We start from the raw sequence: 22989 nt of genomic DNA, 5'->3' as shown, positions 1-22989 counted from the left end.
TTTGCAGAATGCAAACTTGATGTATCTTTTCTGATACGAATAAGGTGGATTAGAAACTTCACCTGATGATACGTTTGTATGAAAAAATCCTCGTCCTCGAATAAACACTACCCCTGCTTCTAGTATTAGTTTCTTGATAAATTCTTCCTGTGAACAACAAAACCTTTATTGTTAGAAAAAAAATAGAAGAATGAAAATGTTATTGCAGGAAAATCACTACTTGAACATGTTATAGCCAAGCAATTCCTGCTGCAGCATTCTCCAACTATAATCTCAAGTTCCCCTTTCGTGAAAACTTTGCCAGTAGGATTTTGAGGGCTGTTTAAACTTTTTGTAAGCATTTGTAGTTTCATATCATAAAATTGAACATTTTTACAACCATTCTGACGCTTAACAAAATAAACTTGTAGTGTGTGATTGCTTTTATTATTACAGTCGCTGCAAGCATCTAAAATAATGAAAGGAAAACAAACATCTCCTCAATGCTTAACCCTTTCTAATAAGCCTGCAAAGAGAAATTTTGAACCATAGAAAAAAAGAAAAGACAAGCAAGACAAACCAAACTTGGAAATCCTTGACATCAAAATACACAAAATGGATAATAAGAATCATTTGCAACATGTAAAATTTAAAATGATTACAATCTTAAACCATACACTGATAGGAGCAACATTTCTTGTTCACATCTTTACTTTAAAAAATTCACTCATTCGCTATTCTATTAGTATAATTGAAGAATATCAAAGGAACTAATCCGAGTAGTAAGGCTTCCCAAGATGGGGATGAAGCCTATCTAAAGTAGAGGCAATTATGAATTTGTGAAATTTGTAACATGTTCAGTACTACAACTTTAGTTCTCTCAGTAAATGATCCGAGTAATTTGCTTGAATCCAGGTCCATTGAGGTGGATCAAGTGGCACGTGAATCTGTCCAATTAGGTATACAAAAACAAGGGACCACCATTACACACATAAAGGACAAAAAATAAATTACAAAATATAGTATCAATAACACATCCGAACACGACAAACATGCTGAACTTCTAAGAGAAAGGGTCAGTTGTGTTAGTCTAAACTAGATTATGCTTGTTATTTAGAAGCTGATACATTATATAAACATTGTATTCTTCATCATTGAAGAAAAGAGAATTCCCTTATTTTACACTTCATCATCTGTGTTCTTTCTCTTTCCTTCTTTAATGCTCTGTTCACTTGAAGGAGAGTGTTTGATAGAAAGTGAGTGGCAGGATTTGAGTTGATTTAAGAGTGAAATTTGTGTTATTTTTTTTAAGGGATTTAGAAGTGATGGTGAGTAAATTTAGAAGTAATTTTTGTGAAAGTTTGGGAAAGATTTGATTGATGTGATAGATTAAAAAATATGTTTTAGTAGAAGTAATAATCAAATTACCATTTAGCCCTTAGTTAAATTAGTATCATAAATGAATTTCTTAATTTTTTTAAAGACAACAAATGAAAGTAAAAAAAATTAATAAAAAGGAAAAAAATTAATAAAAATGTATATATATATATATATATTATTCTTTTCTTTTTTCAATACTAATGTGTAATGAACGTGCTTATTGATCTTCAAATGCTTTTTTTTTTCATTTGTAATTTCCAAAAACATCAAAAAATATTGTAGAATGGGCTTTGTTTTAGTTGCAATACTGTTATAAATCCAATTAAATGGAACTAAAAAGTTTGACACCATGAAATATAAATAAAGTTGTTAAAATAAATACAACCAAAGAGTGCTACCATACATGTAATGGAGTAGAACATTCTTAATCCTCTAATTTATGGAGAATTAAGTTCACATTGAAATTAACTTATGTCATCTGTCTATTGACATCAAGAATCAAAGTGGATAAATTTTCTTCTATTCGGTGAATGCGTCCTTGCAAATCTTCCATTCCTTGCATTCTATTTTGCAAGTCTTGCACACCATCCCACACTTGATTAAGCATATGAGACTGTAACTGGAAGGGAGGTTCTTCATGATTACCAATAGAATGCTCAAGTTACATACCGTCCTCACCATGTAAAGTATTTTGTGGTTGACCTTGCACTTCATCATCATCAACGACATGATAATGCTGCCATACACCGTCGACATTAACGATATTCAACCTCTTCAAAGAACTCGTGGAAAAATGATGTCTCTTCCCAATAGTTGTTCTTGCATCTGCAGAAACATCCACTCCACAGTATTGCATAATCTAATATACCATATGGAAGAGGAGTGTCACTAGCCTTGCACTTAAGCATGTGTTGCATTATATGATGTGGCCAATTAATTGATATGTTATTTTTAAGCAACCATAACATGAAAATGTCTTCGTGCAACAACTTTGCAAAATTAGTTAGGCGTGGTGTCAAAATATGCACAAGGATATAGTGTAGTAGTCTGTCATTAACGTTCATAGAGCCGACTGATCTCACACGTTGACCCTGCATCTCTGGAGTCAGCATAGAAGATAATGCCATATGACGATCAAAAGGGAGGTCCTCTGGTATATCCGTAAAGCTCACAGTTCGACCTTCATACTTCAAATGACAAATATTAAACCAGTCATTAGGTTTTAGTTTAATTTTTCTTTTCTTTACCTCACTTAATAGGTATCCATTGCCAAAGATCCTTAGGTTTGAATAGAAAACTTTGATCAAATCCGGATAGAAAGGACAATCCAGAGACACAAAGTCGACGAGCCCTTGATAGACAAGATGATGATGGAAATAAAGCCCAGATGTAATGAATGAATCATAATTCATAACTTTTGGCTCCACAAATTTTTTGATATAAAATTTATGTGCATAGTGTTCCATCTGACGGATGTCGCTAAAGAAACGTCGTTGATCTAAAACATCTCCGACGTATGTCCTTTTGGGTGCCGGTGGGCCAATGTCTGTTGCAACCTGTTTTTCTTTTCGGCCTTTTTGTCTTGTATGTGATGATGAGGACGCCATTGTTTTCAAGAACAAATAATGATAAAAAACATAGTTATAATTAAGTATCAAAACAATAACATAATTCAAATTTGAAGGTCACAGGAAATACAAAAAACATCAGTAAACATAGTTCATATGAAATACAAAGACATGACATGATAATTGTAGGTCGAAGTAGTACATCAAACCATAAGTTTCAAAACAAGGTCAGGCGGATAAGCCATCATGAACACATAAACAAACATAACATCGTAATCAACGACATACAAAATGATAACAAAAAACATGAACTCTTAATCCAAACTGATATAGTCCTTGCATCATACGGAAGTGTCATTTTCCACCCATCATCATGTTCAAGAGCTTGCTCCACCTAAGATTGGCAGGCATTCCCATTAACATCTTCGCGACCATGGGGTGGGTGCATAAGAAATCATAACACTGGTCCATAGGCTTAGGATCTTGTATATTCATCCCTTCAAGCATCTCCCATATATCACTTTCGGTGTATTGGAATGTAGCGTTGCGACGCAACATCCCCACTTGCTGACTGAGAATATCATTACGCTTTTCAATGGCTATTACTTGTCGCTCCGCGATGTAGCTCATCTTCTCGAACTGTGTTTTCCCTGACTCCATTACATCCATGAAACCATCCAACTTTGTGCTCAACTTGTCAAATTGTGAGTCTAATAAATCCACCATGGGGGTCTTGCGCTTTGATCCACGAGATGTCGAAGTCCCCCCAAATGGCACTGATGGCACAAATTGAGTTGGGCCAGGACTATACTCATCCATATGAGGTGGTGAGGTTGGAGGGTACGCATAAGAACTATTAAGGGTTGGTGCATCAGGGATGTAGTCCATTTCATTGTTCAAGTTAACATCCACGCGAGATTGGTGGCGTATGCGACATGCTTGCCTTGCAGTTCGGACTCCACCACTTGTAGCTCTATCAGCTGCCCATAGCTCCTCCATTACGTCGTAATGCCTAACGTTAATGAACCTCCATTTTGCTACAGTTGGCTTGGCCTGAAATGAGTTTGAAGCAAATTATAATAAACTAAATACAATTTTATACTTTATACATATATAAAGTGTATAGAAGTTAACCTGGATTAGGTCTTCCCAAACCTCGTCTTCAGCCTGAAATCGTCTACTTAGTGGACTCCATGCAAATCCACTAAGGGAACTAAACAAGTCATGCACTTCACGCCATTTCTCCTTCAATACCTTTTGCCTATTTTTGACATGATTTTTTGTTACACCAACAAAACCAGCTTGGTGTAGATTGGTAACAATATTGCTATATGCTTGGGAGGTCCAGCTGCCGTCCACCCTGTTTCCCAGTCGTGCTTCTTCTATCATAGCATTCAAAAGCTTTTCATCCATATCCTCTATCCATTTCATAAATTCTCGTGGCCCGACACTTGAGTCTGTTGCAATACTCTTTCCCCTGTTCATGTTTTCACCTAGTTGAACAAAATTCATGACATTATAATAAACTATTAAATCATTTTTTTACGAGTGATAAACTTTTTCATTAAACATGGCATACTCAAACAATGCAACCAAGTACAATATCTAAGAGTTTTCATAATCTCGCCACATTTTTTCTGCTAAATCATCCCTAAAGTTACAACCAATCCTATAATCATCTTCACGAACTTGAGAGATGTTACTTTCCATTTGGTCCTCCATCAACTCTCGATCCACCTCATCAATTAAGGCTTCATCATTATCCACCCTACGTAGATAGTTGTGGAGGATGCAGCAAGCTAAAACAATGTCTGTCATTGTATCCACAGCATAATGAGGTTCACTTCCACTTGCAAAGATAGGGAATCTTTTCTTCAACACACCAAATGTTCTTTCAATAACGTTTCTCAGTGATGAATATCGATGGTTAAACAACTCTCGTGGATTTTGTGGGCATCTTCGTGTGAACTCTTTAAGGTGATATGTCACACCTCTATACGGTGTCATTATCGCTCTTTTCAGCATAAATCCTGCATCCCCCAGATAGTACTTTCCTACACGAATCATGACATTTCACTTATTAGTGTCTCACCATTGTAGAAACAAATTAAACTTAATCAACACACGAACCTTCAGGTATTATCAACGGATCATCTCTCACTAGAGCATCCTTCAATATTCTTGAATCAGATGCTGTCCCTTCCCAACCAGCTAAGACATAGGTGAATTTCATATCGAAATCACACGCGGCAAACACATTTTGAGTTGGCCAATCCTTCCTCCCTCGAAACCTTGCGGCATCAGACCTTCGGACCCTTACGCGTACATGAGTTCCATCTATTGCCCCTAAACAATCCTTTTTGATATACGAAACAAAGTTATATAAGGATCTTATTGTACATGTTAAAATTGAATACATAGGTTGGAAAAATTTGAGTTATACCTTAAAGTATGGGCAAAAGCGACGATTGTTGGCCAAGTGAGGATGAACCTCATTTCCTAATGGCTGAATTAAAAATTCAGACTCCAAGGTCAAAATTGCATCCAACACATTGTGGAAATGTTTGCTAACAATTGACCCTGAACGATGGAAAAAGAATGCGACACTTCTATTTTTCACGTTATGGCCAATTATGTGAAGAAATTTAGCCACTTGTTCCTCCACTGACAATCGAATCGCATCCTTCACTAACCCAGTTGCCCGTAGTCACTCGTACAGGTTAATGAATGCCTTTGGTCCCATACGAATGATATCACGACATCGATTTGTATGCACCAAGTAAGACATAAGCTGTTGTCTTCGACGATCTTTGTTCGGCCAAAATTCCCTACCAATATTGCTATGATTTGAATATATATTCAATATATTCAACGCATGTGCAACAATGCATAACATTGTTACTGCCGCTATTGCTGTGCGAATTTGTAATTGTCGATGTAAAAGTGTGACTATATTGAAGTCCACACCCACAACATCATCAACTACATCATCACCATCCAAATAAGAAAGTTCTAATTCTTCTTCCATGTATGTCACCTTTAACAAATGTAAAAACTATTACCTCCACATAATACACATAATAATGAACTATTATAAACATCCTACAAGTATTTCCTTCAATAATAACACGTACAATTAACCATGCAATCAATCCATTATGTATCCATAAATTAAACATACAATATATCCAAAAGAAAAATAGAAATAACACATTTCATACTATAAATAACACATTTCATAAGTAACACAAATAACACACTTGAACATGTTACATACCTCTATTTTAGCTTTTCAAGACTTCAAACAAACTTCCACAAATTTCAAAAACCTACACCAACCGAACCGAATCATGTTAGAATTTTCAAATCACACAGAATAACTTCTTGTCCGAACTACAAACATATCTCAAGGTTCGTCACACTCACAGCTGGACCACTTCCACAAACACACAGAGCACAACTCAACTCAGATCCACCAAGTACGCATACCACCACAACACAGAACGACGAACACACCACACCACAACAAACCTACACCAACAAACATATTATGGAAACTTGTAACTCAAAATAAACCGGACCATGAAATAACTAACCTCCAATACTAACAAGGAGACGCAAACCCGCCTCAACCACAATCCATAATTATTCACCACCTGCAAGTAAATAATAACAATAGGTCAGCCACCACAGTTACAAGACGTGCAAAGAATCCCATGCACTGCTAAATTCCCTGCACTGCAGTGTTGGACCACCTCGCAAAATCTCCCCTGCACTGAATTCCCTGTAATTCTTTGTCAACCACCTCCTACACAAAAACAAAAATCAAACGTTACGAAACCAAGCACCCATGACAACCATTGCGAAAGAAGATGGGATTTAAAATGATTAAAACACGCGTATCCGATCCACCATAGCCGTATCCGATCCACACACTCTATCCATCCACAAAACGGATTCGATCCAGCGTCCAGCCAGATTCGATCCAACAACGTCCAGCCACACAGCGTATTCGATCCACTCATATGCGTATTCGATTCCGCGAAGCCGTATCCGATCCACCTCCCATCAGATCTGATCCAGTGAGCACAGATTCCATGCATATTCGATCCACCAACGCACCATATCCGATCCAGCAGCAGAAGATTGAATCCTTCACGCATGATCTGGTTTTCTGCGCCATGATTGTACCTTCTTGCACCGCATTTTGGTTGCACCTCACATCAAACAATAACACACACACATACCAGTAAAAAACCCAACTATCACACATATTTAAAAAAAACACCACACTCACCTGAAATGGCAGCACAGAACGGAGATGTCCACCAAAACAAAAAACCCAAGCTACCTTCTCCCCTCTTATAACTATAACACTCCACAAATATCAACTACCAACCTATCTAACTTATTCAATACGTATTTAATAGCTTTTTTTTTCAGTCAAACATATTCAAATAGCTTTGTATTTATGGTCATAAGCCCGTCAGGAATCTAATGTGCTTTTTTCAGGAATATTACACAGTGCATGGCTACTGAATGTACTATCCCATAATGCATTGGCACGTGAGAGAGATGCGAAGGTTAAAATTGTAAAACCCACACCCATTCCCCCCATATCCTCGCATAATAGCCACGATTACAAATCTCATCTATCCCTCATATCCTCGCTCTCACTTCTGCACACATTTCCTTAAAACGAACACTCCAACCTGACTAATTTCTTTGCTCGGTAATTTGCTCTCCTTAAAACGAACACATTGTAAATCTCTGCGGGATCACTGAATCATTTGAACATGCATTGTAGCAGCAAAATGGACACAAAACCCACAGAAAGAAAACTATACTACTAATAATTGTTCATAAATCGTAAGTAACAATTATATGATACAAACTTAAACAAGGTAGAAGATAGAAAACTTACAGCTACTTGTAAGCATAAAAACGCAGAATATGATCCTATTATCTATTCTAACAATCAATCATAAACAATATCCCATACTGATAATCATGCTGTAAAAAGTAAACGGAAGCGTACCTGAATTGGCCATAACGATAATATTAGAGAGCACTAATAATACAATGATCTTCCTCCTGTAGAGCACCTTTATTTTCCTTTGGTTTTCTCTCTTGATGGGGATAGGGAGAAATAAACAGGAAGAGTACGTTATGACTCTGTGTGTGCTCTCAGAAGGGGACCACGACCATTTATAAACTGAATTACTTAAGTTTTAGTATTTCTAATTTGGCCCCTCATCAAATTAGAAATTACTAACTGGTCTCTACACAATATTTATTTTCATGGCATATGCCTTTAGCCAAATCTTTAATTTAGTCAAATCACTTTATTATTTGGCTTTATAAATAATGGCTCTAACACATTTAATTATGTGTCATATATATGCATGACTTAAAATTACTAACAATCTCCCACTAGTCACAAATATATATGTCCTTACAACCTTATAAATGTGTTATACTTTATGAGCTCAAAATTGTCATTATATTACTCGAGCATACTACAAAAGTCCCGTCCATTGATTATATCAGTATGTAGAACCAAACCAGTTTTTCATTGCATCAATCGCAACTAAAACCAACAATGATCACTAATTCTGACACAACCAAATGACATGGATTCATCATGAAATGTGTAGCATGAAAAATTATGTGAAGGTGATCTATATATACACATCTATTTTCAACTGGTCCAAACTTTAACTTAATGAGATCAATATAAAAACTTAATGTACAAAGTGTAAATTAAAACCACATATATAAATAACCAAATATGTCTGAAAGTTTAATGTATGCATACAAGAAATTAAACATAGAACATAAAACATATAAAAATGACTATCTCCCACTAAACCTCAGATTCCTCAAACTGTAAAACACCCATGTGAGCAACATGCTCATGAAAGACCTTGGGTGGAAGTCCTTTAGTTAGAGGATTTACAATCATGGAGTTTGTCCTTAAATGTTCTATGGAAATATATCCACTCTGTACTCTTTCTTTAACAACTAGGAACTTAATGTCGATGTGCTTCGACTTAGTCGAGCTTCTATTGTTGTTGGAATACAATACAGCTGATTTATTGTCACAATATAACTTAACTGGTCTTTCAATGCTTTCCACAATTTTCAGCCCTGTAACAAAATTTCTCAACCATATCCCGTGATTAGATGCTTCATAGCATGCTACAAATTCTGCTTCCATGGTGGATGAAGCTGTAAGGGTTTGCTTGACATTGCACCAAGAAACCGCACCACCTACCAACATAAAAATGTAACCTGAAGTAGATTTTAAGCTATCTTGAGATCCTGCAAAATCTGAGTCAGAAAATCCAGTGATCTCCAACTGGTCTGACCTCCTGTATGTGAAGCATATAACCTCTTGTTCTTTTTAAATATCTCATGACCCTCTTTGCTGCTTTCCAATGGTTCATTCATGGATTGCTTAAGTATCTGCCTAGAACCCCAACTATGTATGCTATGTCTGGACGCGTACATACTTGGGCATACATCAAACTCCCTACAACTGACGCATAAGGAATCTTCTTCGTTTCCTCAATTTCCAAATTTCCCTTTGGGCACTGATTGAGACTGAACTTGTCTCCCTTAGCAACTGGAGTATCTCCGGATTTACATTCATGCATGCTAAACCTTTTAAGAACTTTATCGATATAGCTCATTTGTGATAATCCTAAAATACCCCGAGATCGATCTCGGTGTATCTGAATTCCTAATACAAAGGAGGCTTCACCAAGATCTTTCATTTCAAAATTCTTTGACAAAAATTTCTTAGTTTCGTGCAATATGCCTATATCATTAGTGGCAAGCAGAATGTCATCAACATACAAGATCAGGAAAATAAACTTGCTCTGCTTAAACTTATGATACACACAATCATCAACAAGATTCATCTCGAAGCCAAATGAGAGAATTACTTGATGAAATTTATGGTACCATTGACGGGATGCTTGTTTTAGTCCATAAATGGATTTAGTCAATTTGCAAACCATATTCTTTGGGTCTCCTGACACAAAATTTTCTGGTTGCACCATATAGATCGTCTCGTCAATGTCACCATTGAGAAACGCCATTTTGACATCCATTTGATGAAGCTCCAAATCATAATGTGCAACAAGAGCCATAATTGTCCTAAAAGAGTCTTTTGATGAAACTGGAGAAAAAGTCTTCTTAAAGTCAATCCCTTCTTTTTTAGTAAATCCCTTAGCTACAAGACGAGCCTTATACCTCTCCACATTACCGTTAGAATCCCGTTTGGTCTTAAATAACCATTTACAACCAATGGGTTTCACACCTTCTGGTAATGGGACAAGTTCCCAAACCTTATTGTCTTGCATGGATCTATACTCTTCCCTCATTGCTTCAATCCATTTTTCTGAATTAGGATCTTGTATGGCTTGACGGACGGTGATTGGATCATCTTCCATCACACCATTGTTAGGATCTTCATTTTCTTGGAGAAATACAACATAATCATCTGAAATGGCACTTCTCATTTTTCTCATGGATCTCCGCAAAGGTGCTGGCTCATGAAGCATAGGTTGTTGAGGATCTTGAGTTTGTTCTTCACGAACAACCAAATCATCTTGAGTATGGGGTTCATCAGCAATGTTTTGTGGAGGTTCCGAACTTATTTCATCAAAAGTAATTGTTTGAATCGGTTCTGGAATTGTTACCGATTCTTCCTCCAAAACAAATTTCATAATCTGATTCTTTCCCCCAAACTCAATATCCTCAAAGAATGTAGCAGTCCCTGTCTCAAAAATTATCTTTAATATGAGATCATAAAATTTATATCCCCTAGATCTCTCGAAATAACCAATAAAGTAACTACTTACTGTTCGGGAGTCCAATTTCTTTTCATTTGGCTTATAAGGCCTTGCCTCAGCTGGACAACCCCACACATGGAAATGCTTTAGACTAGGCTTTCGCCCAATCCAAAGCTCATAAGGTGTTTTGGTAGCTGCTTTAGTTGGTACTCTGTTTAGAATATAAGCTGTCGTCTTTAGTGCCTCTCCCTAGAGCGACTCTGGTAAGGTGGAATGACAAATCATACTCCTTACCATATCCTTAAGAGTTCGGTTTCGTCTCTCAGCTACACCATTCATACTGGGTGATCCCAACATGGTGTACTGTGGGACAATTCCACACTCCTCTAGGTACATGGCAAAAGGTCCTGGACGTTGTTCACCTGATCCATCATATCTGCCATAGTACTCACTACCATGGTCAGATCTAATAGACTTTATTCTTTTGTTGAGTTGATTTTCAACTTCAGCTTTAAAAGATTTGAACACATCCAAAGACTGTGACTTTTCATGTATAAGAAATAAGTATGCATATCTTGAGTAATCGTCTATGAATGATATAAAGTATTGTTGACCATTCCAAGAAGGTGTAGGGAATGACCCACAAATGTCCGTATGAATCAACTCTAAGACGTCTGAAGCTCTATATGCACCTAATCTCTTCGCTTTGGTCTGTTTGCCCTTAATGCATTCAACACAAACATCAAAGTTTGTGAAGTCAATGGACTCTAAGATTCCATTTGACACAAGTCGTTCAACTCTATTTTTAGAGATGTGACCTAAGCGCTTGTGCCATAATGCTCCTGATTGAGTATTGTCAATTTTACGTTTAGTACCATGAGATTCTGTATTGAGGGTTTCATTATAGGTGGTCACAGTATCAAGCAAATATAGATTATCATAAGCCAAAAGTGAACCAGTTTCAAAAATATTTGAATTAAAAGACAAACTAAATTCATTGTTTCCAAATGAACAAGAATAACCGGATTTCTCCAAATAAGAATCTGAAATTAATTTCCGTCTAAATGACGGCACAACAAAAGTGTCTTTCAAATCCAAATAAAAACCAGTACATAATAATAATCTAAAATGCCCAATAGCCTCCACCTCCACCGATTTGCCATCTCCAACATATATCCATCTTTCAAAATCATTTGGCTTCCGGTAGTTCAGGCAACCCTTCATAGAAACACTGATGTTAGTAGTTGCACCTGAGTTTAACCACCAAGTGTTACTAGGTATTGACGCTAAATTGACCTCAGAACAGACCAAAGTAAGAAACATACCTTTCTTTGCACGCCAAGCATGATATTTGTCACATTTCTTCTTTACGTGTCTAGTCTTATTGCAAAAGAAACATTTGCTTTTCTGAGATTGTTTCTTTTGTTCTGGACCCTTAGCAGCTTCCTTCTTGGGATCCTCCGATCTCTTTCTTTTGCCCTTAGCCTTTGAGGTGCTTGCAAAATGAGCACTTTCTGTCTTGTCTTGTTTTTGTCTTTCCTCTTCTTGCACACAATATGAAATGAGTTCATTAAGAGACCATTTATCTTTTTGACAGTTATAAGATACTTTAAACTGATTAAACTGTGCAGGAAGAGAAATCAACACCAAATGAATGAGCAAATCTTCTGAGATTTCAAGCTTTAGTGCCTTGAGTTTGAAGACAATATTAGACATGCTCATAATATATTCCCTAATATTTCCTTTGCCTTGATATTTCATGGAGATCAAGTTCTGAAGAAGAGTACTTGCCTCCGCCTTATCGCTTTTTGCAAAGTGCTTATCAATCTCAACAAGGAATTCTTTGGCAGTAGTAAGGTCTTCAGAAATAGTGCCCCTAAACACCTCTGGGATGCCGCGCCTAATGATCATTATGCTCATGCGGTTTGAGCGATCCCACTTCTCATGATCCCTCCTCTCTTCAGGAGTACTCTCCGCCGTAGGAGTAGGGGTTCCTCAGTCCTTAACGCAAGATCCATATCCATGCAGCCAAGAATAATTTCAATATTCTCCTTTCAGTCCTTAAAATTTGTTCCATTGAGGATCAGAACATAATTCACATTGGCAGATACAGAAGCAACTGAAGCTATATATATATATATATATATATATATATATATATATATATATATATATAACAAGAGGAATATTCAAATAATGGTTTAACCCATCCCAAAACACCCAATGCACCATTAATATCAAGTCTTTGGACAGTAATATCAACTACTAGAGGTATCTGGTTGTAATGATCAAACATTGATAATAAAACACGTCCAACAACAAACTAATCTTTGTATTAATTTATCATCGACAAAGTAAATCCTTATAATTATCACATGTTTATCATCACAAGTGTGTATGTAATCCGGCCAATCAATACTCGCATGAACATACATAAACACCAACATTTAACATTTTTTTTTCACGAACTATCTACTCAAGAGAGGTCACTTTGGTGACTTCTTGATTCAATTAATTCATTTAAAATATTAAACAAAACCAAAATTTGATTATATATTTATTCCAAAACCAAATATATTTATTTTATATATTAAACAACCAAAAAATATATAAAATAAATAAAATCATTTATATTCTAAAATATAAATCCTTATGTTCAAATGTCTTGAACCCAAAATTCAAAATTAATTAAAATAATTTACTTCAATTAGGGTTTTAAGAAACCCTAGAATTCTCAATTTGGGGTTTTTCTCCCAAAAAAACAAAATTGGGATTAAGGGTGTCAGAAGTAGGGATGTAGGGTTCTAAATAGAAATTAATTAAATTAACCAAAGACAAACATGAATCAAGTATGGGTACCACATGTAAGCATAAAAACGCAGAATATGATCCTATTATCTATTCTGACAATCAATCATAAACAATATCCCATACTGATAACCATGCTGTAAAAAGTAAACGGAAGCGTACATGAATTGACCATAACGATAATATTAGAGAGCACTAATGATACAGTTATCTTCCTCCTGTAGAACAACTTTATTTTCCTTTGGTTTTCTCTCTCGATGGGGATAGGGAGAAATGAACAGGAAGAGTACGTTATGACTCTGTGTGTGCTCTCAGAAGGGGACCACGACCATTTATAAATTGAATTACTTAAGTTTTAGTATTTCTAATTTGGCCCCTCATCAAATTAGAAATTACTAACTAGTCTCTACACAATATTTATTTTCATGACATATGCCTTTAGCCAAATCTTTAATTTAGTCAGATCACTTCATTATTTGGCTTTATAAATAATGGCCGTAACACATTTAACTATGTGTCATATACATGTATGACCCAAAATTACTAACAATACTCCCCGGCCATGGTAACACATCCTTCATATGATTCATAGGAAGGGTCGAATATTATGACCTCGTCACCCGGGTCAATTGCTGTTTGAAACACAACATTCAACATACCATGTTAATGATAACCAATTATTCAGTTGTCCTTCTCTGCAAACTTTAGGTATATCTCTCCATCACCATGATTCTTGTTTGCTTGTATTTCCCTCTCTCAATTTCAGCTGAGATCCATATTTTGAGTCCAGTACCCCCACTCCATATTTTGACCCCTGAAATTCTCCTCCTTTCTTAATTGTCTCTTAATGTCCTATTTAATCCTGTCATTAACATTTATTGTTCATCTTTAATTGTTCAACCTTTTGTATCCTCAATATAAACTCTCATAAATGTTTATCAAATCGACCTTTTACTTATCAGAACCTCAATATTAAGTCTATCACCACAATTATAATATATAGTAAAACATACTTAATATAAGTATTCTAATATGTTATTATTTTTTATTCAGTTGAAATTTATAGATAAATAAAGGTGTAAAATATATTAAGATATATTTGATTTGATAAGGATTGATTTATTTGAGAACGTGTATCTCCATTTGATAATTTACCATGTTATGTTTTGTACGTGACTTTCTCTTATGGTCAAACTTAACAGGAGAATAAATAATGTTAATGGTCTAGAAGGTAGTTACAAACATGCCTAGAAAATTTTACTTTGAAATATTTGTCAAACGAATACACCACCAAAATTTGCCACTTTGATTTTTTTAATAGAAATTAGTTATTATAGAATTGATAAATATTTCATAATGGCTAAAATTTCAATACACTCTTTGAGTATTATTTAAAATAGAAAATAATTTTTTAACGACTAAATTTTAACATCTTACTTTTATAATTTGATGTGTGACATTTTTTAAGTGATTTTTTACTTTTTTTTATTTTTTTATTTATCATATTTTAAAATCACTTAAAAAATAAAAAATATTATCGAGAAAGTTATCAAAATATAATATATACAGTTTGGAGAGCGAAATCAATTAGATTTTTAAATATTTTCTCCTACCTTGACCGTAACCGGACAATATGATCTCTCTCAACCATTCCAAATAATATCTTAAAATATTTAATGCATTAAAAAAATACATCAAATATTATTTTACCAGTTTTACCAAATATTTTTTTCTCCTAATTTTCAGAAAATAAGCTCTCTTAAGAATGTTATTAAAACTGTAACTTCGTTAATCATGACCTAGATGGCACTGGTGCATAAAACAAGTTACATTTTTTTTTTCTCATTTCTGGGGTCAACCGTTATGTTGAATACGTTCAGGGCCAAAGTGTGTCTTCACAAACCTAAGCTAAATTGTAATATTTTGAAATCTCTTGTAGTACTGCTGAATTTATGATTTTTCTATGATCCAAGTATATGGCATTTAATGCTGGGAAAAAAAGGATGAAAAAAAAAAAAACTGTAATATCTTTCAACTTTTGAACAATGAGACAAATACAAGTTTAGCAAACTTCGCAGTTGTTTTGCTCAAATGAATCAGTAATACAAGCTTCTTAATTCGACCATCCTCAATCATAGTCGTTTGTTCCGGTCATTACATTATTCTTTCTCAAAATCTAATATAGCACAAGATGCCCTTTAGCATCCAAAAGCTTACCCAGTTTTTCTGCCGCCATAGTTAAAGTCGCATCGCTTTTGCAGAATGCAAACCTGATGTATCTCTTCTGGTAGGAATAGGGTAAGTTAGAAACTTCATCTGATGATACGTTTGTATGAAAAAATCCTCGTCCTGGAACGGCCACAACCCCTGCTTGTAATATTAGTTTCTTAACAAATTCTTCCTGTGCAACAAAACATTTTTTGTTAGAAAAAAGTAGAAGAATGAACTTGTTTATTGCAGGAAAATCACTCCTTAAATGGAGTACAGAGTGCACATACATCTGAAAGTGGGCAATTTTCAGGAAGCTCAGCAAATAAAAAGAAAGAACCCTGAGGTATAAACTCAATCTTGAAACCTACTCCCCCTAGCAAATTTACGATATAGTCTCTTTTTGATTGATAATCCTGCATAAATTGAAAAAAAAAAAAAAACACCAGGAAAAAGACGAATAAGAAATATAGCATTTTGTTATGAGGGGAGTGAATAACGCCATCAAATGTACTTTGATCTCTTACACTTCGGAGGGATTCAAAGTATTCTGGAGGACTTCTCAAAGCAATCAATGCAGCTTCCTGAAAAGGTGCTGGGGCACAATCTGTGAGTCTAACGTGAATATTTTTTATAGCAGACGCAAGAAAAGTTGGTGCAATTGCCCATCCAATCCTCCAACCTGATGATACACATCAACAGTGAGTTAGTTCTTCACACAAATAATGAAGAAGATGTTGGTGCATGCAGCTTTGAGCTTTTACCTGTGACACTAAATGATTTGGACAAAGAAGATGTTATTATAGTCCGCTCTTGCATCCCAGGAAATGAGACAAGGGATATATGTTTTAGATTGTCATACGTTACGTGTTCATATACCTACATATAGAATCCAACAGAACACAAAACATACATTACTCAAATATAAGACAAATGCTCTATTCTCGCATATTATAAATTCCCAGCAATTCCCGCACAAAACAATGCAGAGAAGTACATACTTCATCTGTTATAGCCAAGCAATTCCTGCTGCAGCATTCCCCAGCTATAATCTCAAGTTCCCCTTTTGTGAAAACTTTGCCAGTAGGATTGTGAGGGCTGTTTACATTTTCTGTCAGCATTTTGTAGTTCATATCATAAAACTGAACATTTTTTACAAACATTGTCACGCATAAAGAAAAAAAAAACTTGTAGTGTGTTATTATCAGAGTCGATGCAATAATCCAGAATAATCAAAGGAAAACAAGCATCTCCTGACTGCTTGAACCCTTTCTAATAATTCTTCGAAAGAGAAATTTTGCTCTGCACAAGAAAAGGAATAACAAGCAAAACAAAGCAAACTTCTTCAAGGGTTGCCATTGCCTCCGAAAATTCGGCGTATCAGAAGCATAAACTTGGGAATCCTTGACATCAAAATACACAAAAGGAATCATTTGTAACATGGAAAATTTTAAATGAATACAAGCTTCAACCATAAATTGATCGGAACAGCATTTCTTATTCATATCTTTACTTTAAAATTTTCACTCGATCGCTATTCTATTAGTTGAATTGAAGAATATCAAGGGAACTAATCTGAGTAGTGAGGCTTTCCGAGATGGGATCAAGTCTATCTAAAGTAGAGGCAATTATGAATTTGTGAAAGTTATAACCTGTTCAGTACTACGACTTTAGTTCTCTCAGTAAATGATCGGAGTAATTTGCTTGAATCCAGGGTCCAATGAGGTGGATCAAGTGGCACGTGAATCTGTCCAATTAAGTTTACAAAAACAAGGGACCATTACACACATAAAGAACAAAAAATAAAGTTAAAAATGTAGTACCAATAACACATAATAAACATGCTCAACTTGCTAAGGGTCAGTTGTGTTGGTCTAAACTAGATTGTGCTTTTTATTTAGAAGCTGATGCACTATATTTAAAACATTGGATTCTTCATCATTGAAGAAAAGAGAATTCTCGAATCCTACACTTCAGCATCTGTGTTCTTTCTCTTTCCTTATATAAATCTCTGCAGGATCATTGAATCACTTGAACATGCGTTGTACGCAGAAAAATGGACACAACACCCACAGAAAGAAAGCTATACCACTAATCATTATTCATAAACCATAAGTAACAATTATATGATACAAACTTAAACAAGGTAGAAGATGGCAAACTTACAGCTACTCCCCCGGCCATGGCAACACATCCTTCATATGATTCATAGGAAGGGTCAAATATTATGACCTCGTCACCCGGGTCAATTGCTGTTTGAAACACAACATTCAACTTACCATGTTAATCATAACCAACTCATAACCTTAAAGTTCGTGTACTAAACTAACATTGCTACAAGAACAACAAAACAGAACACACTTGCAAAGATTGCAGCCGCAAAGGCCTCGCTTTGACCGCAGCAAATGGCTACGTCCGTAAGAGGGTCGATGTCTAAACCATGTGTCTCCTTCATGACCTTGGCCAAGTAGTCGCATACACCTTGCACGCTCCTAGTTTAGTTTCATCAATTGTTGCAAAAATGAAGATATGCAGAAGTTAAGCGAGGAAGCTACGTTATGGTAACAGTTGTTTGATGCTGTGTGAAGTGTGAAGTGTGAAGTGAAGAAACCTGTACTGGTTGAAGTCGGAGTTGATGGCAGAAATGGCGGCGTTTTTTATGTGGGAAGGAGCGGGGAAGTCGGGGAAGCCCTCGGCGAGGTTGATGGCGTTGCATCGCTGAGCAAGATGGGAGAGTCCTTGAATCGAAGAGGGTTCAATCTTCTTTGCTGCGCGTGACAACTTTCCTTCCATGGTTTTTCTCTGTTTTTCTCTTTCTTATCATTTCATGTCGTGCCTTATCTTTTATCAGTTCATAGATGGGTTCATTCATTGGACTCTGAACCGCTTTTAAAAGGTTCCTCCTGCAATTCGTAACAAACATTAAGATGCCATGGGAGGGGTGATAAAAACAAAATAAAGAAGGAAAAAATGAGATGATGTATATAAATAAGGGGAAAACGAATTAATTTGAACAAAACATGGAAAAGGAAATTCTTCCGAGTAATCCACCATATAATAAATGAAAAGAATTTGTTTTTAGATTTAAATTAATTATTTCTATAAAAAAATAGAAATTAATGGTTTATTTAATAAAATATTCATTATGGAGAAAATTGAACTAATAATCTTTCTTACCCCATTCCAACTTTTATTACTAATATAGTGATTAGAATGGAATAGATGAAAACACTTCTTACAAAAACCTTAAGGACCAATTTGTTATAAATAATTCAATTCATTTAAGATGTAAGCCTCTTTTTTTTCTTTCCTTTGTTGTCCCAGAGGTGTGGGCCTGGCCCTTTGTAGGCCCAAGGGCAGCCCTTCAGTAGGACACCCTATCCTGCCAAATCCCCTCACAGTTTCACATCACCTTGTTTTCAGAAAGCCAGCCTTCCCCTCAACTTCTCTACGAAAGCAGGAGCTCTGCTAGGGCACGAAGCTTGTTCGCCTTCGAACTAGAGAAACCTCTTTCTTTTCCAGGTAAGTTGAGCTTTAGAGCTCCTGGTCCGTTCCTTCTCCTCCTCACTCTGTTTAAGACGCGTGGGTCAAGTTGGAGTTATGTTTCTTGACTTCTTTTTGTCCTCTTTTTCCATGTTTCAGCCGTACTCGAGTTTCTGGATCTGTGATATCCCCTTAGTTAGAGTCTGCTTGCTTTTGGTACTCCAAAACAGAGGTAAGGGGAGCTAGGTTTTCAAGTTTAAAGTTTTTGTGGCATGCTTATATTCTGTTCTATGTTGTGGGTGCTTGAATGGTGTTGAAATCGTGAAATAAATGGTTGGCTATATTCTGTATGTTGCTCTATGTCGTTTTTCTACCTTGCATGTGTGTTTGGGAGTGGATCTGGGTGGTTTCCGCCATTGCATGTGGATGGACAGTGGTGAACTCTGCTATTTTCGCCCAAGCGAGCTCGTCTCGCCTAGGCGAGAGTACCAGAGTGCTCACTGCCACGAGAACTCGCCTAGGCGGCCCTTTTTCCGTTTTGAGCGACGCATAGTCTCGCTCAGGCGAGAAGGCCTCGCCTGAGCGAGATCTCGTGATGCCTCCACTGTCGCGCGTCTCGCCTGAGCAAGAATTCGCTGTTTCTGTGAGGACAGCATCTCGCCTGAGCGAGAATTCGTGAAGACCCCTGTTGCTTATCTCGCCTGGGCGAGAATCCGCTGCATCAGTGAGGGCAGCGTCTCGCCTGAGCGAGTGTGCGAATGGGTGCTATGTTTCCTTGACTGTTTAAATGATTTATTGCATGCGTTGTTTAGATTATTCCTCCTAAATATGATATAAGTGAATATGCTTGGGTGTTTGGATTTTATGAACGAAATTGGCATGCTTGGTATGAGATTAATCATGGGTTTGTGGCTTCGTGATGTTTTAACATGAAATTTGAATGAATGACCAAAAAGAGGTGGGAGTTGTATGAGAAACATGATTGTGATGATGAGATAGGCGTAATTCCATGAGTCCCATGGGGAGACTTTATGGTGGCGTGTAGTGTATATATTAAGATAAGGATTCAAGTAAGGATCGCATCCCGAAACTCTAAAGGGTCAGTGAGTCTCAGGTAGAGAAATCTGACCCAAGTGGTGAGAGTAGCGGGAGGCCCTAGTCTTTGGCAGGATAATGGCCTTAGACGCTTAAAGGCTAACCTCGTGAGTGGTAGGGTGAAACCCATTGGCAATGGCTCTGCAGAGCAGTAGAGGCCACCACGAGTGCAGGCATCCAGTGAATCCGATCTTAATATATGTATCCGGATAATTGAGTCATAGTGTCTTGTTTGTCTGTCATAACATGAATTATGTACCTCTGTGTTGTATGTTTGGGAATGTTTATGCATTTATTCCTTTATACCATGATAAGTATTATATTGCACTAACTTACCCTTGCATGTTGTGTTTGTTTTCTGTTATGTTTCCTCTTTTGCGATGATCACCTTCTGGTGGGAGCAGATGAGAGGGAGATTAGAGATGGATCCGGGAGACGCAGCGGTGCGGCTTAGTTCTTCCTGTCTGGATGTCTTAGGAGTAGTTTCATGGCCATGAGGCCTTTTGTATTAGTTGCCTTGAGGGCAACCCTTTTGCAAGACCGTTGAACTTTTAAATTTCCTTTTGCTTAGGACTATGTGGTATGCCTAAGTTTCCTTTGGAGTATTCCGGATGACTGTAATAGTTATCTTCCCTACGTTTTATGTTCATCTGAATGCTTCTCGTTATTATAACTGTGTGATATTTTATTTAGTAGTTTAATCTTATTAAAATGGGATGTCACACTTTTATGGTATCAGAGCCTTCGTTCCTAAGTGTCTGTGGGCTATGTGTTTGCTTAGCTTTCGTTGTGTGTTCCTTGTCGTGTTTAGATGAGTTTCCAGCCTAACCCAGTTTCTAATGGTGCTTCCTGTGTGTCCAGTGATATGGCACCCCCGCGTATAGCTCCTCAACCCCCTCAAGGCGATGGACAAGATCTGGCTAGGGCGATTGAAGCCATGGCTGCTGCTTTGACTCAGCAAAGCAATGCCATGATGCAACAACATGAGGCGGCGATGCAGCGCCAAGAAGCCTCTCTTGAGCAGCAGAACTTCATGATGCAGCAGATGGAAGCTGCTAGGCAGGCTGCAGAGGACGCACAGAGGCAGCATGTGGATGCTCTCCGTCAGTTAGGGGAGAATGCTGCTGGTGCTCAGATGTATGGTCCTCATCCCCAACCTCCACCCCCTGAATGGAGTTTGGAAGACTTCTTGAAGCACCAACCTGCCAAGTTTGATGGCAAGAAGAGTCCTGATCAGGCGGACCAATGGATGAAGGACATGGAGCGTATCTTTGACGCCAAGAGGTGCCCGGATGAGAGCAGGCTTGCTTTCACTGTTTACATGCTCACTGGGGAGGCTGAGCATTGGTGGGCCAGCATGAAGCTGGTGATGGAAGAGAAGCACGAGGATATCACATGGAGAGCCTTCAAGAAGAGGTTCTTATCTGAGTATTTCCCTGATAGCGTGAGGTACGCTAAGGAGGTAGAATTTCTCCAGCTGACGCAGGGAAACAGGTCAGTGGCCGAGTATGCCGAACAGTTCAAGCATCTGGGGCGTTTCTATACCATGCCACTAGATGAGGAGTGGCGTTGCAGGAAGTTTGAGAATGGTCTCAGAGGAGACATTCGGTTGATGGTGGCCCCGCTGTCCATCAAGGACTTTGCGGCCTTAGTGGAAAAGGCCAGGGTCATGGAGCGAATGAAGGTAGAGGTGGAAGCTCAGCAGCAGCCACAGCAGAGAGTTAATGGACCATCTGGGTCCAGGCCGAGGATTAGGAGAAGAGGAAGCCATATGCTAGGCCCCATCCACAGTCGCAGGGATCTGGAGGTTTTTCTTTTCCGCCCGGCAGGCTACAGTGCTATCATTGCGGAGGACCGCATGCGAAGAATTTCTGCCCTCAGCTACCAGGTTTCCGCAGATGCAACCTTTGTGGCAGGGGAGGCCACTTCGGCAGGGATTGTCCTTCTAGGAGAGGGGCAGTAGCACGACCCTCACCACAGACTCCGAGTCAGAGTTCAGGCCAGACTCAGCAGAGAGGAGGAGGCAGCAGGCCTCAGGCTACAGGCAGAGTTTTTGCTATGACCGGATCAGAGACAGCAGGTTCAGGTAACCTTGTTCTTGGTTGTTGTGTGATATCTGGAAAATCTTGTTGCATGCTTTTTGATTCTGGAGCGACACACTCTTTTGTGTCAGAGTCTTGTGTGCGGGAGTTGAGTCTGCCGGTGTGTGAGCTACAGTTTGATCTTGTGGTGTCTACTCCGGCATCTGGGTTGGTTAGGACTTCTTCGGTGTGTGCTAGATGTCCAGTTGAGGTAGAGGGACGCGTATACAAAGTCAATCTCATATGCCTCCCTCTGCAAGGGTTAGATGTGATCTTGGGAATGGATTGGCTCTCTGCCAATCACGTTCTCATCGACTGCCGAGAGAAGAAGTTGTTGTTCCACAGCTCGGAGGAGCCTGAGTTGTTGTCTTCTCATGGGGTTATGAAGGAAATCCAGGACGGTGCACAGTGTTATATGGTCCTTGTCAGGATGGAAGTTGAGAAAGAGGAAAGGATAACAGTGATACCAGTGGTCAGAGACTTTGAGGATGTGTTCCCTGAAGAGGTACCGGGTTTGCCCCCGAGGAGAGAGGTTGAGTTCGCCATAGACTTGGTACCAGGAGCCGGTCCTGTATCGATAGCTCC

General features: G+C 37.7%; 1 protein-coding gene across 1 annotated transcript; it reads right to left on the bottom strand.

The window, feature by feature from the left end:
- Positions 1-15598: 15598 nt before the first annotated feature.
- LOC114190404 (methionine aminotransferase-like) lies at positions 15599-18697 on the bottom strand. Its single transcript, XM_028079272.1, has 9 exons — positions 18357-18697; positions 18107-18237; positions 17912-17997; positions 17398-17492; positions 16747-16843; positions 16510-16624; positions 16273-16427; positions 16036-16161; positions 15599-15938 (listed from the first exon to the last, which is right to left on the bottom strand). Exons 1-9 carry the CDS (start codon positions 18536-18538, stop codon positions 15714-15716), a joined length of 1212 nt encoding a protein of 403 aa, XP_027935073.1. The 5' UTR covers positions 18539-18697; the 3' UTR covers positions 15599-15713.
- Positions 18698-22989: the final 4292 nt, after the last annotated feature.

The sequence above is a fragment of the Vigna unguiculata genome, chromosome 7 (assembly GCF_004118075.2).
Source record: "Vigna unguiculata cultivar IT97K-499-35 chromosome 7, ASM411807v1, whole genome shotgun sequence".
In the NCBI taxonomy this organism is placed as follows: Eukaryota; Viridiplantae; Streptophyta; class Magnoliopsida; order Fabales; family Fabaceae; genus Vigna; species Vigna unguiculata.
Note: the sequence above shows the minus strand (reverse complement) of the source record. Positions and strands in the feature narration are given on the sequence as shown.